The sequence below is a fragment of the Lipotes vexillifer genome, unplaced genomic scaffold (genome assembly GCF_000442215.2).
Source record: "Lipotes vexillifer unplaced genomic scaffold, Lipotes_vexillifer_v1.1 scaffold21, whole genome shotgun sequence".
NCBI classification, from domain to species: domain Eukaryota; kingdom Metazoa; phylum Chordata; class Mammalia; order Artiodactyla; family Lipotidae; genus Lipotes; species Lipotes vexillifer.
This window is the reverse complement of record NW_006774065.1, coordinates 399,255-416,813: the sequence shown is the minus strand read 5'-3', so window position 1 is coordinate 416,813 and position 17,559 is coordinate 399,255. Positions and strand designations below refer to the sequence as shown.

The window sequence follows — 17,559 nt, the reverse complement described above, 5'->3', positions numbered from 1 at the left end:
TGGAAATGGCTCCACCACGTCTGCACTTGGCAGGCCGAGAGGGGAGCGGGAGGGGAGTCCATCCGCTGTACCCGTCACCCTCGGTGTCACACGCAGGTCGTATCAGTGCATCCTGAGGTTGCGTGCGGCAGTTCACAGCAGTTCCTGAAACAAGTTGTGCATGTGCACGGGGGGTGCCCCTTCTCTCAGGGAGAGGGGGGTGCTTGGCGGGACGGTGATCCCATGTGTGGAGAGACAGACAGCTGGAGTGTGGAGAGCCTGCTTTTTCTCATGGGGCTTGTTTACGAGTGTACACATTTGTGAGTTCATACATTTGCTTGGCAAGAAGTACCATTCAGAGGATTCACGTACCTCTTTGAAGATTAAAGGAAGGCCTAGATACGGCACCACTTTGCATACAGAGCTGCCTTCTGGGAAGGTGCGTCTTCACTTACATATGCCGGAGGAGCTGTGTTGGGAGGCTCTTGCTGTAAAATGGGGGATCTCTGTGGTCGTGCAAATACTCACCCTGTGTTTTCCCATTTGATAGACTCAGTGTATGTCTGTAAGTCCGTCCAGTGTTTCTTTGTACCGATGCTTTCTTTGAAGTGATGATCCTGTCTCGGGGGCATGTCCCATTTGTTTGGCTGTCTTTCTTGGCCTCTGGGTGATGGGGACGCAGGGACGTGGCTAGTGTGCTGGGCACGCTGCTTTTTCTTTCCCTGGAGATGCAGCCGTGCCGTTGGCTGCTGGAGGATTTTGCCTTTTGGATGAACAATGACGACTCTTTCCTTCCACTCTAGGGCGTTCTGGACCGGTTTTCTCAGATTCAGCCAAAGCTCATCTTCTCCGTGGAGGCCGTCGTGTACAATGGCAAGGAGCACGACCACGTGGACAAGCTGCAGCAGGTCGTTAGAGGTGCGTGGGCTGGCGTGGGGGGCAGGGTGCAGGGGCGAGAGCCCCCCCAGGGGTCCCAAGAGCCCTGCAAAAATGGAGTAGGTCGTGTTACGTTTCAGCAAAAAGGAAAAAGATTAGCGGCTAGGCATGTTGTGTCCTGTAAGCTTGTATTTTCTCCTCCCCACTGCTTTCAGGACTAGCAGACCTGAAAAAAGTGGTGGTGATTCCTTACGTTTCCTCCAGAGAGAAGATAGACATTTCCAAGATTCCAAATAGGTAAGCCAGCCGCATGCTGATCACTGGTTGCATGTGAAACCCACTCAAAGTCCCAACCGGGCTGCAGGTTCTGTGGATCTTTGCACTTGGGGTTGGAGTGTTTTAGAGGTGCAGGATGTCTTAGTTAAAAATCATCATTCTGTAGATGGGGACCCGAGGGCCCCAGGGGGAATCCCTTGGGGCCACATGGTAACTTAGTGGCAGAACAGAGACTGTCCTAGGCATCCTAACTCTTCCTGTCTTGTGTCCCTTGGAAGTGGTGGGCTTGGATGGGGCCAGGCTGGCTCCCTGGATTGGCCACAGCAGTTCTGAACAGTGACTCATGTGTATCCACAGGTGCATATGTGTGTGGATGTGCGTATGTGCACACACACGTACACCTCTGTGTATGTGGTTCATACGTATGTATATTTGTATGCATGTATATATACACACGCATCCACACAAAGGTATACACATACATAATATGTGGTTTTTTTTTTTTCATTTTACAACCTATTTTTGTTGCCATTGCTAATGGCATCTTCCTTTGCTTTTCTGACATTTATAAGCCAATAGACCACAGGCCTTGACGTGGAATAGAATGGTGAGCACCTTAATTCTGAACAGAAGTTAAGAAAATGGATTATGATTTGGTCCAAGTTGAGATTCTTCCCAAAGTTCTTGTTATACACCTTTCATCTCTCTGTAAGCCATCATAGAGGAGCGAGTTCTGAGATCAGGCGTGTTTACCTGTGCAGGTAAACCTGTCCATTTAGCCTCGCGTCTGGGCTGCAGGCAGGAGTCTCTGAGTGGCCTCAGGCCCCATGAGAAGTGGCGGCAGAACCGCAGGTGGGGATCCTGGGTGTGCCGTGGCGGGGAGGGAGGCGGCGAGGAGGCCTTGCTACTCAGGCAGACGGGGTGGACGCGTGGCTGAGCGGCGCTGTGCAGGCGCCCTCCGGGGGGCACTGAGGGGGCTAAAGCTCATGTGCTGTCCCCCACATTTACAGTCGAGCTGGGGGGACAAGACATGCCTGCAGGAAGGGGGAGCTGTGACCGCTCAGCCCAGTAGACACAGCCATGCTCACTGAGTTGGGGACAGGAAGTGCCCAGGAGGTGAGAGAAGGGTGTGGTTGCTTCTCCGTGGGGCGTGGGGGAGGTGACACCTGAGGGACCTTGAGAGGTGAGCAGGGTCTGGGGACAGCTGTAGTACCAGGGTTCCAGAGGCTGAAGGGATCTGCAGCAAAGTGACTGTTCCTCTGAGGCCATGGTCTCGAGCCACACTGCTTGGGGTCAGATCTCAGCTGTGTGGCCCTGGGCCAGTGATCAACCTCTCTGTCCCTTGTTTTCCCCATCTGTAAAACGGGGATAACAGTACCTTCCTCGCAGGCTTAGCAGTGTGCATGAAGTTAGCTCTCAGTAACGTCGTCTGTCATTATGGGCAGGTGACAGCTGCAGGCCAGAGTGGGCTGTGTCCTCTGGAGCATCCGGGTCAGGATGTGCAGGTCCTTACAGGCAGGTCCGGGGGCTTGGACTGTCCCCTAGACTGTGGGAACCCTGCCGACCTTGATAAATTACACCTCTGCCGTGAATATAGCTCCCCTGGTTTTATTGATGGGGCCGTACGCACAAAGGCCAGGAGGAAAACAGGACGGTTTGCTGGCCCCGCGGTGGCCCGGCTTTTATTTTTCTGAATGTGTTTATTGGTGATTGATAGAAAGTGAGAGCATCCAGAAGTAACATTAACCACTTCGTTTAGCTTCAGGCAGTGCGGAGAGCTCCGCAGCCCTGGTCACCCCCGCCCGCCCCCGCCGGGGAAGCAGGTCCCCAGCGCGCTCCAGCCTTTGATTGCTGGGTGCCACAGATAAACCGAAAGCACATCTGCGCCTCTGTGGGGGGACTGCCCTTTGGGTTTTTCCTTTTTAGAAGAAGCAACAAAAGTAATCGCTATTTACTGTGATTTATAGACCGATGGAAAGAAAATGTTTTTCTCTGTGTGGAGCATTCGATTCGATTTTGGGCCCTTTGTGTAAATGGGATTCGGATGGGAGGTGGAGGCGGAATGGGGCTTTCATTGGCTGGAAGGCTCCACAGTGAATAATCTTCCTGACACTCTGGAGAGGAAGGGTCTGCTTGTTTACCGCTCAGAATTATTTGGGGTGCCCATTTCAAATGGCCACACCTCCCCCAGGAGACATCCTCATCTTTTCTTTTGTTTAAAGATTTATTTTTATGTGTTTACTTATTTATTTTGGCTGCGCTGGGTCTTAGATGCAGCATGTGGGATCTTCGTTGAGGCATTTGGGGTCTTTCAGTTGCGGCATGCATGCGGGATCTAATTCCCCGACCAGGGGTCGAACGCAGGCCCCTGCATTGGGAGTGCGGAGTCTTACCCACTGGACCACCAGGGAAGTCCCACGTCCTCATCTTTAAGGGGCCTTTTTCCATGAAAGACAGCACAGTTCTTCACTTTCGTGTGCATCCGTTTGTATTTCAGAGTAATTCTCCTTGGCAGTTTGCTGCAGGCCGAGTTTACCTGACTTCTCCCCCTTCCTTGAAAGAAAGTTCCATTTGACAAAACATTAGTTTCGATTTTTCCCCTTTCTTCTCCCTTCTAAACCGGTGGAGGAACAGGGCCGGGGTTTTGGAATCGATGTTTCCGCCGATCTCAAAATAGACAAACCACCTCTCTCCCAAGGTGGCTTTGTGGCTTCCGCTACCCTGTTGCTGCTCAGAAAACAGCCCCTTCGGCGGTTCTTGGTGACATGCAGGGGCACTTTACGGCAGCTTTGGGGGCAGGGTAGGGGCAGGCTGTTTAGGCTGGAGCTGATAGCTGGGCTTAATTTTATTTGTTCCTGGACAGATATTTGCATCTGGCCATTGTAAACCTCAGGTTACAGGAAAATAGTGAGAACAATTGCCCCGCAGGTTTTCTGTCACAGAAACTCTCGAGTTGGGACCTTGGCACCACTTTCTGGCTTGTGCCCTTCAGGTGTCAGAAGAGCTAACAACCGGGCACCTCCTCCCCTCCCTTCTCCTGGGGGGAAAGGGAAGGATTCAGACACCCTGGGCTCTAGCTTGCCTTTGGGGAACCTGGGGAAACCAGGCATCTGCTAATCAGACAGTTAGTAGCAAACAGGAGGTGCGCCTGGCCTCCAAGGACTTGAGCATCACTTCAGAGCCCCTCCGCAGAGTTTGCATACAAGCAGCCAGTGTGTTAATTGCAAGGGATCCTCTCCACAGTGTTTATTAAAGTGCTTAGATTCTCTGGAGAGACAGCCCTTGGCCCCATCAGCGGTGCTAATAAAGCAACCGGAAATTTTCGGGACTTCCCTGGTGGTCCAGTGGGTAAGACTCCGAGCTCCTAATGCAGGGGTCCCGGGTTTGATTCCTGGTCGGGAACTAGATCCCGCATGCCTGCCGCAACTAAGACCCAGAGCAGCCGAAATAAATAAATAAATATTAAGAAAAAGAAAAAAGCAACCGGCAATTTTCACTGTTACTTTTTATTCAATTAGCATGAATCCTTGAGCCCCGACTTCTCCCTTCTCTCTTGGGAAGCTTCCAGACAAGGCAGGTCCCTGGAATCTAGGTCGTCACCCAGGTAGACCTGGAGGGGGGTGAACGGGAGGACTCGACAGATTTCCGCACCCCTGCCCCGCCAGGCGTTCTAGAACCTTCACCGTTTGTCTCCTGTGCCTTTTTGCCCACAGCGTGTTCCTGGAGGACTTCCTGGCCACTGGGCGAGGCACGCAAGCCCCCCAGCTGGGGTTCGAGCAGCTGCCCTTCAGCCACCCGCTATTCATCATGTTTTCGTCGGGCACGACCGGAGCGCCCAAGTGCATGGTGCACTCGGCCGGGGTAGGTCTGCACTCCGTCCCCGCTCTCCAGGTGGGGTGCTGCGCCGAGATCCGGCCTCGAGCCAGGCGGTGGGGGGCTGCTGCCCCAGCTGCCGTGGCCCCGTCGCCACAGGGTCCCAGGCCTCCACAGCGCCACCAGGGCAAGGCCTGCTCCGGGCGAGCCGGTGACAGTCATGCTATACGTCATGACCCCTTAGGGTATTGTGAGTCCAACAGGTGGGCCCTGCCCGCATTTTATTTTATTTATTTATTTTTTAATTAACTTTTCTTGGAGTAGAATTGCCTTACAATGTTGTGTTAGTTTCTGCTGTACAGCAAAATGAATCAGCTATACATATACATATATCCCCTCTCTTTTGGATTCCCTTCCCGTATAGGTCCCCACAGAGCACTGAGTAGCGTTCCCTGTGCTATACAGTAGGTTCTCATCAGTTATCTATTTTATACACAGTATCAGTAGTGTGTGTGTGTCAGTCCCAATCTCCCAATTCCCCCCCCCCCGCCCCCCTTTCCCCCTTGGTGTCCATACGTTTGTTCTCTGTGTCTGTGTCTCTATTTCTGCTTTGCGAACAAGATCATCTGTACCATTTTTCTAGATTCCACACTTGTGCGTTAATATACCATGTTTTTTCTCTTTGTGCCTCACTTCACTCTGTATGACAGTCTCTAGGTCCATCCATGTCTCTACAAATGACCTAATTTCGTTCCTTTTTATGGCCTAGTAATATTCCATTGTATATATGTACCATTTCTTTATCCATTCCCCTGTCGATGGACACTTAGGTTGCTTCCATGTCTGGGCTATTGTAAATAGTGCTGCAATGAACATTGGGGTGCATGTGTCTTTTTGAATTATGGTTTTCTCTGGGTATATGCCCAGGAGTGGGATTGCTGGGTCATGTGGTAGTTCTATTTTTAGTTTTTTAAGGAACGTCCATACTGTTCTCCATAGTGGTTGTATCAATTTACATCCCTACCAACAGTGCAAGAAGGTTCCCTTTTCTCCACACCCTCTCCAGCATTTATTGTTTGTAGATTTTGTGGTGGTCGCCATTATGACCATGTGAGCTGATACCTCATTGTAGTTTTGATTTGCATTTCTCTAATTAGTGATGGTGAACATCTTTTCATGTGTTTTTTGGCCATCTGCCGGCATTTTAAACAGAAGGAAACAGGTTAGGTGAGAAGAGAAGATATCAGCGCACCGAGGGTCCTAAGAGGTGTTGGTGTGTTTTCTCAAAGCTGTCATGTAGGCGCGGGTACGGACGGTGCACGTGCCAGGCGGCGTCGCCCAACTTCTGTCTGACCGTGGGCTGGGGTCAAAAAGTTTGAAAGCCACCGGGTTATGTTATAAAGTGCGGTTAACCGAGGGAGGACTTACCGTGCCGTGTGAGTCAGCTCGGGCTGCCGTAGCAAAATAGCACGGGCTGGGGGTGGGTCTTAAACAACGAAGATTTACTTCCTTGCGGCTCTGGAGGCTGGGTGTCCAAGACTGGGGTGTGGGCAGGGTTGGTTCCCTCTGAGCCTCTGTTGTCGGCTCGCAGCGGGCCGCTTTCTCGCTCTGTCCTCAAGCGCTCTTTCCTCTCTGCACGCACATTCCCGGCCTCGCTTTGGGGTCTAATTTTCCTCTCTTCGTAAGGACATCCATCGCTGTGGACGAGCGCCCACCCTATCGGCCTTGTTTTAACCTCTTACCCTCTTGGAGGTCCGAGGATTATCTGAGTGGAGAAACCTCACATTGTCTAAGAGCCTTCTAGCTATCGCTTGGTCAGATGGCGGTATTTGAACATGAAATACAAAATTTCTCTTATTCCAGCTCATTTAGCTTTTACAGCTGTTCTCTGCTAGAACGTCTAGAAGCTGTTTGAACCCCTGCCGTAGAATCACTCTAACGCCTTAATACAGCTCTTTACACAGTGTTTTCATCAGAACGTGGAAAGAGATTAGCACAACTTTGTCATTACCTGGATTTGGATACAAGGAAAATCCGATGGCAGGTTAGGAATTATAACCGCCAGATACACACGAGCCTGTTCACAGACAGTGGGTGACTTCTCAGGAACCACGGAGTGGGAGGGAGGGGTCATCGGGGGCCAAAGGCTTGATCTCTGGAAGCAACGCTGACCGAGCCGAGTGGCCTCTTTGTAGGAGCGACTTCTTGTTGCTTACCAGCCTGTTTTATCACATTGAGTCGGGCGTGTTCAGAGCCTAAGGTGTAGCGGCTGGCATCGCGTTTTGCCTGGAGGGGGACCCCTGGTGTGCCTGGTCGGAGGCCCGATATCCGGCCACAGAGATGAGTGTTTTTAGAAACCTTGCAGGCGAGGGCGTTGCGGGATGTGTGTGTGTGTGAAAACAGCACATTTTAGGAAAAACTGCAATGCCCGACTGTACTTTTATTTTCAGTGCTCTTTGCCTAGCGAATGTCCTTTCTTTAGGAGTGGAACATAAAAATGTATTAGATAAAATGTAGTTTGCTCATAAAATCATTGTGCTTGGTATATTTAGAATATGGAAAAGTCAGGAAAAATTATATTAATTCTGGCTTCGCTGGTCTTTTGCATCTCCAGAGATGTGACTAAGCATCTTGCCTGTTTTCAAGAGTTATCTCGAGAGGAAACTGGAAAACAGCGCGGTGGGACCGACAACGGTGCCCCTGGGGCTGGCAGCAGGGTCAGGGTTGGGTTGGGAGGTTGTGATCCCCGTTTGCTGTTTTGTGTTTTCTAAGCCCACAAAAGAGCCCAGAAAACAGCTTCCCTCTTCCTTCTTTTAAATTACTCTTCTTGCTTGAGATTCAGAAACCGTGCTGCTTATACTTCCTGACGCTCAGGGAAAGCATTCAGACTTGCCATAAATATTTAGAAATTGAGGGACGAGCTGTTGACGCTACTTGTTAAGGTTCATACAGAGAGAAGCAAAGGAGAGTTTTGTGCCGTCAAGAGAGTGAGGTTGCTGAGCAGGTGAGTACGTGGAGGGTTATGAATAGGCCGGGCTCGTAGAGGCAGACCGTACAGGCGAAGATGCCCTTTAAAGGCCAATCTAAGTGAAAAGGGAAATCGAGGGGGATCTGCCACGGGTTCCTATAATCCAGGAGCTCCCAGTCCTTTCTGTGGATTTGCCGCGTGAACACTTAGCATTCGTCGAAAGGGTTCCTGAAATGTTTGTTGTCCCCACGTGGTCGCCCGTCTCCTTTGAGTGAGAGCAGTGTGTGTTGAGGGACTTTCTGAGGAAGCCTGTGACTGTCCTGGGTGGGTGCGGGTGTGCTGTCCCTGACCCTGCAGTGCACGCATGGTGAAGCCACCGGGCTCTTGGCTCCCGCGTGCAGAGCCAGGGTGGCCTCGGGGAACCCTCAGAACGGACTCTCCCTCCCAGCAGCCTTTCTACCGCTGTCTCTCTGACCCTCGTGTGGTCCGTCCCCAGGGCAGGCGTCCCCGCTGCGGGCCTGGTGACGGGGTGCCATCCAGGACAGACTCGGGAATAGGAGTGCTGGCTCTTGAGTCAGAGAATTTGTTGGGTAGGATTGTTTCTGTTGAGCTTTGAAAGGGATCATCTCCTCCTACTGGCTTGTGTTTTTTTTTGTTTGTTTGTTTTTTTGTGGGACGCGGGCCTCTCACCATCGTGGCCTCTCCTGTTGCGGAGCACAGGCTCTGGACGCGCAGGCTCAGCGGCCATGGCTCACGGGCCCAGCCGCTCCGCGGCATGTGGGATCTTTCCGGACCGGGGCAAGAACCTGTGTCCCCTGCATCGGCAGGCAGACTCTCAACCACTGTGCCACCAGGGAAGCCCTGGCTTGTTTCTTATTTCCCTTGGGTACAATGAGGGTCATCAAGGCTGGTTTTAATACGTGGGTCCTGATAGTCCCTAAACAACCAGGGCCATGTTGCCGTCAGCTGGCGGCTCCCCTCTGTGGCCAGACTGAGCGTGGTGGTTGGCCTTTTCAGGGGCTTCGGAGGGGCCGCGTCCCTGATCTAGCCTTAGGATCTTGTGTGAGATCCATTGAAAGGATGGGAAAACCGAGAGATGAAACAGCTGGTTCAGGGTCCCCTTGCTCTGCTCTCTGCATTGTGCTTGGGGCTGGGAAGCTTCCTGTCCTCCCTGTGAGCCACAGACAACACAGGGTCATTTGGAACAAGTGGGGTCTGGCCAGTGGAATACTATACAGCTGTATGAAAAACCATGAGGGAAACTCCCTGTATTGATAAATGGAAAAAGCAAACTGCAGGACAGTGCGTCCAAATAAAAAACCAGCATAAATAAATACATGCAGATAGGCAAGAAACATACCTGGAAATGTACACGAGAAACGTATGTGGTTACTGGTTGCAGAAGGGGGCGGGGGGCTTGTCATGGTGTATGCTTTGGAGTTTTGGTCCAAGCGAATATACTGCTCAGTAAACATTAAAATAAAAAGTAATAGATCACATGTCGGGGTTGGGAGAGAGGGGTCTGACTGGGCGTTTGAGCTGAAAGCAGGGTCTTGAGCTACCCCTCCGCCAAGGAGTCCCTGAGCTCTGATCCGAGGCCCTCGGAGCTGCAGACCCAGCAGCGGCTGTGCACCCCGGGGGCAGTCCTGCTCAGGCATCCAGTCTTCACCGTCCACCACGAGGGAGCAAGGCTGGCCTGTAGTGCCCTGGTATGGGGGGGCAGGTGTCCCTGCACCCAGCCTTTTACCTTCATCTTCATGACTCTCTGCTCCGTGATCTTCACTCCTCTCTGCCTGAGGTTGGTGGGTCCCCTGTGCTTCTGATCACCTGGAGCCCAGAGCCTGCAGGCCGGCAGGGTCGGGTCAGGGTTTCCTCTCGTGTCCCCAGCGAGTCTTAGGGGTCAGGTGGCAGAGGGACAGGAGCATTGCTCGTCATGGTGAGGGTGCTCAGAGCTCTGCCTCTTCCTTGACCTCTCCTGCCCCAGGGCCGAGCGTCTGGGCTGCGCGTGCCTCTGTGCCCTCGGAGGAAGCAGCCCGGTTCATGCGGAATTACCCCGCTTCTCCCCAGGGGACCCTCATCCAGCACCTGAAGGAGCACATTCTTCACGGCAACGTGACCAGCAGTGACATCATCCTGTATTACACCACGGTGAGTGAGGGTGCTGTGCTGAGACGGCTGCCCTCCCCCTCCTCCGCGCCCCTCCCAGGACGGGCTTTGGTTCATTCAGGTAGAGGGAGGACTTTATCTTTCCTCTTCTTTTTTGCCTCTCCACCTTTGCACATGTCAGGAGCCAGAAGCGCAGCTCCAGCCGCAGGCAGCGTGCGCCAGACCCCGGGCCGCATGCAAGCAGCCCCTCCTGCGGGATCCTTTGCTCTTGCTCTCTTTCTCTGCCTCCCAGCGGCTGCCCACTTGAATCTCGGCACCAAGGTCCAGTACCAGCCTGGCCTGTCCCCGTGTTGACCTCGGTTGCTGCTGGGAGCCCTGGAGCCCTGGGGAAATCTAGAGAAACCGAGGAGGCTGTTAATTCAGTCTTTTGAGCCTGTGGAGGTGGGGATGAGTGTCACATGGTGGAAATCTGTGGCTCAACCTGGGGGACGGGAACTTACCAGAGATGCCATGAGGACGGTCAGTTCTTAGTCGTGTGCAGTAGTAAAGGGACTCTGACCAGTTGAGGCGGAAAAGGAATTTACTGGAAGGCCGTGGGGTGGCGTGCTGAGAGGCAGAATAACGGCCCCAAAGGTGCCCATGTCTTCACTCCCAGAGCCTGTGCGTGTCACCTGATGCGGCAAAGGGGCTCTGCAGATGTGATTCGGCTGTGGCTCTGGAGACCAGGAGAGTGTCCTGCGTTATCCGGGGCCCAGGGTGATCACCAGGGTCCTTACAAGAGGGAGGCAGGAGCGGTGGAGCCAGAGGCGGCGGGCGACAGAGCAGAGGCCAGAGCGTGGTGGGTCCATGAGACAAGGAGCGCGGGGGCCCCTTGAAGCTGGAAAAGGCAAAGAAAGACCCTCCCCTGGAGCCTCCAGAAGGAACTCCCAGCCCCGCTGACACCTGATTTTGGACACCCGACCTTCAGGACTCTCAGGCAGTACATTTAGGCCACTGAGTTTGTGGCCGTTGTTTACAGCAGCCAGCGGAAGGGCACGCAGGGTGGCTCGAGCAGTTACTTCCATGGCTGAGGATCCAGGCGTGAGACCAGGCGGGCCGTGCGGGCGGCCGCGTGTGCAGCCGAGAGCCGCTGCTGTACTGCAGCGCCCCGCCCGCGGGAGGCCCGCGGCCCTGCCCCCAGGACGGAGGTGGTCCTGTTTCCAGCCCTTCCCGTGGGTTAGCGTGGAGTGGGCGTCATCAAACCAGAGCTTGAGCTCAAGGCGCTGGAGCTGTTCCCCACGCTGCTGAACCCTGGAAGGTGAAAGTTTAACAAGCCGAAGGAAGTGCTGTTTGTCCCAAGGGAAGAAAACTCAAAATCAGCTTTTACCAAGACCACAGATATCCAGAGGCTCCCGAGTGATTTAGCTCCCTTTCCTGGGTGACAATTCCTCTCTGAGTTTTCAAGGAAGCAGAATGCTGAGGCATCTTCCTAACCTGGGAGGTCGAGGCCCAGGCCCTGCTGCTTCCCTGGTGCCAGAGCCCCAGGACCCGATGCAGACACAGGAGGGAGCGCTGATGTGCGACCAGGGGCAGGTCGCCCTGTGTGCCCAGCCGTAAATCCAGGGCTTTGGGCCAAATGATTTGGGTTTCTTTCAGCTGCAGGCTTTCCTTCCATCCCCCTCCCCCACCGTGGAACAGTGAGTGGTGCTGGGTCCCCGCCAGGCTCTGGCCCTTTCACACAGGAAGCCCAGCCCTGGGGCGTTAATGGAGCAGCGTTTTGAATTGCAGAACCCCACCCCTGGGGCAGCCACAGCTATGCCTCCCTGGGACACGGTGATTCAAAAACACAGGGTTTTGCACTGAGGGGACAATGGAAGGACTCAAGGATCCAGAGCAATTCTCTCAAAAGCAGTTCACTTTTCTGGGAAGCATCCTGCCCATGAAGGATGGGGCTGTTGCATTTTTCGGTGGAGGATGCCAGGTGCCAGCAGCAGCCTTGGGTGCTCCCAGCCGGCCCCAGCCAGGCCTATGCTGTCACTTACTGACTCACTTTAACAGCTGGACAGTGAGGTGGCCAGGATGCAGTGCTGCCTATTACAGTAATTCCTTGGGAACTCCCTGGCGGTCCAGTGGTTAGGACTCCACAGCTTCACTGCCGAGGGCCCGGGTTCAATCCCTGGTTGGGGAACTAAGATCCCACAGGCCGTGCTGTGAGGCCAAAAAAAAAGGAAAAGTAAAAAAGATTCCTTATTAGAAGAAACTCAACTTAGGATGTTAAAACCCTTAAAAAAAAAAAAAAAAGGCGACTCAACTAAATGGAGGTTTTCGTGTGACCCCTGGTTCCCTTTGCCGTTTCCATGGTGCCAAAGGGGGAGCATAGGTTGGTCATCGTGCTCTTACCCGCGTCACTCACACTGTTGTGACCTGTGTGGGGATTCTAAACTGCCACTTGGGTGCCACCTCACGTGGCCGCCTGGTCCCCGATGGCGGGATTCTGACCTGGGGGCACCGGGTGACCCGGGACACTGGGCCGCATCTGCTCCAGGCTCATGGATGGGCATCCTCCTGCCCTCATTGCTTACGGGGTGGAATTGGGTTGTTTTGCCCTCTGGACAGAGATTCCTGCTTCCTTGTTCTGTCGCTGTATTGCTTTAGGCCGGAATCGCCTACAGATTTTCCCAGCGTGGTTGGGAGTGCCATTGTCATTGGGGCTATGAGCACACTCTTCGGCTGTGAAAATTTTTTTAATTAAAAAAAAAAATGCTCTACTTGCACGTGGTAAGCATTTCATGCAGCACATGGGAACTTGGTGAGAGGTTGGCATCTTCCAGGGCCCAGAGGCAGCCACGTCCGCCCTGCTCACTCCTCTGCCCCTCGGGCCCCTTTGCAGGCCCAGGGGTGGGGCTGGGGGTTCTGTATACGAATGGGGCGCTGCACACCCTCTGCCGGGCTGGCTCTGCCACTTTACGGTCTGTCTTCGAGACTGTTCTGCACAAAGCCAGGCCTCGTTCTTTTTGATGGCTGCACAGTGGCTGACTCCTGAGTGCTTGCTGGGTGCCAGGCGCTGTTTCCCACGTCCGACCTGGGTTGCCTGCTGCAGCGCCCAGGGTTCCCTGCATGTGTGCACCACGTGACCACGCAACGGGCATCTCTGTTGCCTTCGGTCCCTTGTTGTCACCAGTGAGGCTGCAGGAAACATTCTCCGACATGTCTGAGTGCACACGTATGCATTGATCCCTGCCATAAACTCTTTTAATTTTAATTTTGGCTTCGTTGGGTCTTCATTGTTGTGCGCAGGCTTTCTCTAGTTGCTGCGAGTAGGGGCTACTCTTTGCTGCGGTGCGTGGGCTTCTCATTACGGTAGCTTCTCTTGTTGCGAAGCACGGGCTCTAGGTACGCGGGCTTCAGTAGTTGTGGCATGCGGGCTCAGTATTTGTGGCACGCGGGCTTAGTTGCTCCGCGGCACGTGGGATCTTCCCAGACCAGAGATTGAACCCGTGTCCCCTGCATTGGCAGGCGGATTCTTAACCTCTGCGCCACCAGGGAAGTCCCTTACCGTAAACTGTTGACGGGGAATTGCTGGGGCAGAGCGTTGTGCATTTGGGCCGGGCAGTTCTTGGCTACTTTGGCTCAGCATCGGGTGGTTTTCTAGGGATGTGAGAGGCTGCGTGACGGGGCTGAGGGGAGCTGGCTCGGTGCTGGGTTGACACGTGTTCCCTTCTGTCCGCTCCAGGTCGGCTGGATGATGTGGAACTGGGTGGTGTCTGCTCTCGCCACGGGGGCAGCTGTGGTCCTATACGACGGCTCCCCGCTGGTGCCCACCCCCAATGTGCTCTGGGACCTGGTCGACAGGATTGGGTAGGTACCCGGGATGCTCAGACACAGGGTGGCTGCTCTGAGGATCGGGGTGCCGTCTCTGGAATGCTTTGCCACCCTTGATGTCCCCCTCTTGGCAGGGGTGGCTGTGTGAGGGTGTGGAGGTGCCAGGAGTAGGTGAAGCTGTCAAGGAGGGTGGGAAGGGGTGGGCGCCCCTGACAGGGACCGACCACGGAGATCCATGTAGTGCGGAGGGGGCTGCCCCGTCCCCCAAGGCCCAGAGGTGAGCTCTGAAACTTCGGGCACCGGGAGAGGGAATGTGGTCTTCTTTTTGTAACTCTGGATTGTAAGAACTTGTAGAGCCGCGACCCAGAAGAGAGGCAGACTGAGGGTTGATGAAAGCTTTGTTTCACGCGGGGCCCATGGCTGCAAGGGTGATAGAGAATGACCCAGGCTGAACGTACATACCTGTTCGGGGGACGGTGTGGACATGCTCATCCAGGGGAGGGCAGGTCTGTCTCTGGGGCGTTCCCAGCGTTTGGCCTTCCCACCGCCTTTCTGCGAGCCCTCAGGGCTGGCCAGCGCCTTGAGGGTCTCCCCAGACTCAGCAGGGTGCTTCCAGATGCCCCGCTGCCGGTACTACAGAAGGGCATCCCCGCCTCCCCGCAGTCCTGTGAACAGGACGACAAGCGGGCATCCTGATGACAGAGGCAGCAGCCAGCTGAGGGGCAGGGCCAGGGGTTAGGGTGCAGGGGCCCCTCTTCTCCCCCAGCCCCCCTCATCGTCATTGCCAGAAACTGTCCAAAGACCCTGTTCCGTTGGCACTTTCTTTGCTGATGAATTAATCATAGGCGGCTGACGCATCCTCACCACTGCGGCTGGTGGTCGCCGTTGGCCTAATGATCGTGTTTCTAGGATCGAGAACACGGAAGCTGGCAGGGCTCCCGCGGCCCAGAAGTTAGCCACGCTCTGAAATTTTCTAATTACGTTACCTTTGAGTCCATTTACATTGGGAAAACAGGAGGAACCGCTAATGTTCTTAAATCCTTGGGCGTTAATATTTTAAGTATAACTTTGGCCTGGGTGATATTTCAATCCTGACATTTGGCTCACAGTATTAGCGAGGAAATTTATTTCCTAATGAGCTTGTTGCCAGTGAAAGGTTAATCAAATCCCTGGGAAGATCTCTGCCCTGAATACCTGTAAGCCGCGCTCAGGAGGAGACACTCTGGACGTGTATGCCTGTGCCACGGGAGGAGGGATGGAGAGAGAAAGGTACATCCCCGGGGCTTAGAGCTAATGAAGTTGAAGGATGGAGGGCCCAGGCAGCCCCAGCTTTGCGTGTGTAACGTGCACAAGTGCGAGTGTGTAACGTGCACAAGTATGAATGTGTAACACGCACAAGTGTGTATATACACCTGAGTGTGAATGTGTGTGTATACGTGAACAAGTGTGTGTATGCACCCGAGTGCAAACATGAGTGTGTATGTGCAGCGCACAGGCGCACGAGTGTGAGCACACATGTCTGTGAATGTGTGCAGGTATGCGTGTGCGCACGTGTATATGCACGTGCACATACACATATGTGCACAGGAAAGTGTGGGTGTGAGAACACCCATGCCTGTGGACGAGTGTGTGTGTGCATGCGTGTGATTGTGTGCAGGTGTGTGTGCAAGCGTGCATGTGTGAGTGCGTTCTCAGCCCTGTGGTCTGGGTCTGTGTAGAACGCACGTGGTGGGCCTCTGCCTTACATCCTGGTTTGGCCTGTGCCCTGGACGCCAGCTGATGGCCTGCGAGGCCTTGGCCATCCTCAGGGCCCCTCTGGCCTGGCCCTTCACCTGGCTGGGGGTGCGCATCTGCTGAGGCCAGCGAGGCAGGTGCCACTCGTTGGCCTGTGAAGGGCGCCCGAAGGGCAGCACGGCGCTCCGGCCACCCACACGGGTGACAGGAGAGGTGGCAGGTCAGACGGGGCTGGATGCCTTCATTCCAGCTCTGCCACCTCCCGACCCTGAAGTAACACCAAATCAAACGTGCTTTCACCTAAAATCCTGTGGGTTTGTGGCAGGAGGAGTGACGCTTCAGCGCTGGCAGGACGGGCAGGGGCCTCGCAGTGCGATTTAAGGGCCTTTCATGTTTAAAATAATGTTGATGCACTTAGGGACGAAATCTTCATTGATTGTCAGCCCACAGGCTTACTAACACGTTTCATAACTGAGCAGTTATTTTGCAGACGTGAACAAGGTTAAAGGACGGATTGTCCTCTTTGTTTGGGGTGTGTTGCTGGACTCTCCAGGTCTGGGCCGGGGAACATTCTGGTTGGGGTCAGGGCAGAACTCTGGGGTCTTTGTCTGGGTTTGCAACTGGGCAGGCAGTTCACGTTTAGGACTGCGGGACGCGTGTTGCAGGCCAGGGGAGTGGCGGGTGCCGAGGCCCCAAGGGGACCGAGACGGGGGTGGTGCGGAGGCTGGGAGGAGGCCCTTGCGGCCGGATGTGGGCAGTCGATTCGGGCGGTGGAGCTGGATGAGGGGGGCGGGCAGGGTCCCCCAGGGATTTCGGGGCTGTGCCGCAGGGCAGGTGTCTTCCGCGTGACGTGGCACCCCGTTGGGGCGTTGAACTTGGGGGCGCTACACGATCCCCCCGCGAACTGCGGGGTCGAGGGCAGACTGGGGAGACCGGGTCGAGGGCTGGCGGAGCCTTGGAGGAGCTGCGTCTGCAGGTGGCTCCTTGCAGGGCTCCGGGCTGGGGCGAGCCGGGGAGCTGCCTCGTTCCTCGTGGGGTGCTTCCCAGCAGCACTCGCGAAAAAGACACAGCGCCGAGCACACAGGCACGGGCGCCCGCGCTTCATGAGTTCTGTGTTTTTTAAACCGCCTTACCCAAGCCTTGGAGACAGACAGGGAGGCCTGGCTGTTCCTTCACACAAGCAGGCCTGGGGCCCAGCCCCGGGGACGCCGTGGCAGTCTTTACACATCGCTGAGGGCGCGGTTTGCAGACAGACACCTGCGACTTGGGGGCGGGGGGCGGGTGGGGGCTGAGCAGAAATCCGCGTGCTGCTCTGTGTGGTTGGTGGCTGGAGATCTCTGTACCTGTGGCTGAGGCCGTCACTGCTGTCCGTCAGCGTGTGATGGGTCCCTGGTCTCCTGTTGAAATATGGGTGACGCCTTAATTCTCAGAGGTGATCTGGAATTAGCTAATCAGACTACCTGAGTTTATGGAATAAGTGAGGAGGGGGTGGGGATTGTGTACGTTTCCTGGTCCCCACGACCTCCCAGCTCCCAAAACAGCCTTCACCAGGACACAGCGACCCAGGAGGTGTCTGCGGTTTTAGTGGTGGCAGGGTGTCCCGGTGAAGTGAAGAGAAGAAAGGGACTGGAGGCATGAAAGACAGTGGTTTTGAGCCGTGGATTCTGCTCCTCCCAGCCCAGCCGGCCCTGGTTCTGTGTGTCTGTGCCTCTGAGCTCTGTCAAGCATCAGACAGCACACGGCTGTCTCCCTGGGATGAATCTCGCCAGCCAGGTGCGAAGGGATGGGTTTTGCTGCCCAGAGGGGTGAGGAGGGACCTGAATGTTCAGCCCCCAGGAGAAAACAGCCGTTAGTTAGGAACGCAGAGCTTTCTAGGAAGGAAGCAACACAAAGTGACGCTCTCCCCCTGAAAACACAATGACTTATACTCAGCATAACGTGGTGTTCTCAGTGCAAACTTGGGGATAAAGGACTAGATTCTAAATGTTCAAAAAGAGATGAAGAGC

The 17,559-nt window shown here is 54.7% G+C and overlaps 1 protein-coding gene across 1 annotated transcript in view; it reads left to right on the top strand.

The window, feature by feature from the left end:
* Positions 1 to 17,559, top strand: part of AACS (acetoacetyl-CoA synthetase) — a 50,696-nt gene that overhangs the window by 20,123 nt on the left and 13,014 nt on the right. The window contains 5 exon segments of the mRNA XM_007448646.1: positions 783 to 897; positions 1,071 to 1,152; positions 4,845 to 4,992; positions 9,980 to 10,060; positions 13,731 to 13,855. Coding sequence (XP_007448708.1) covers positions 783 to 897; positions 1,071 to 1,152; positions 4,845 to 4,992; positions 9,980 to 10,060; positions 13,731 to 13,855 — 551 coding nt within the window.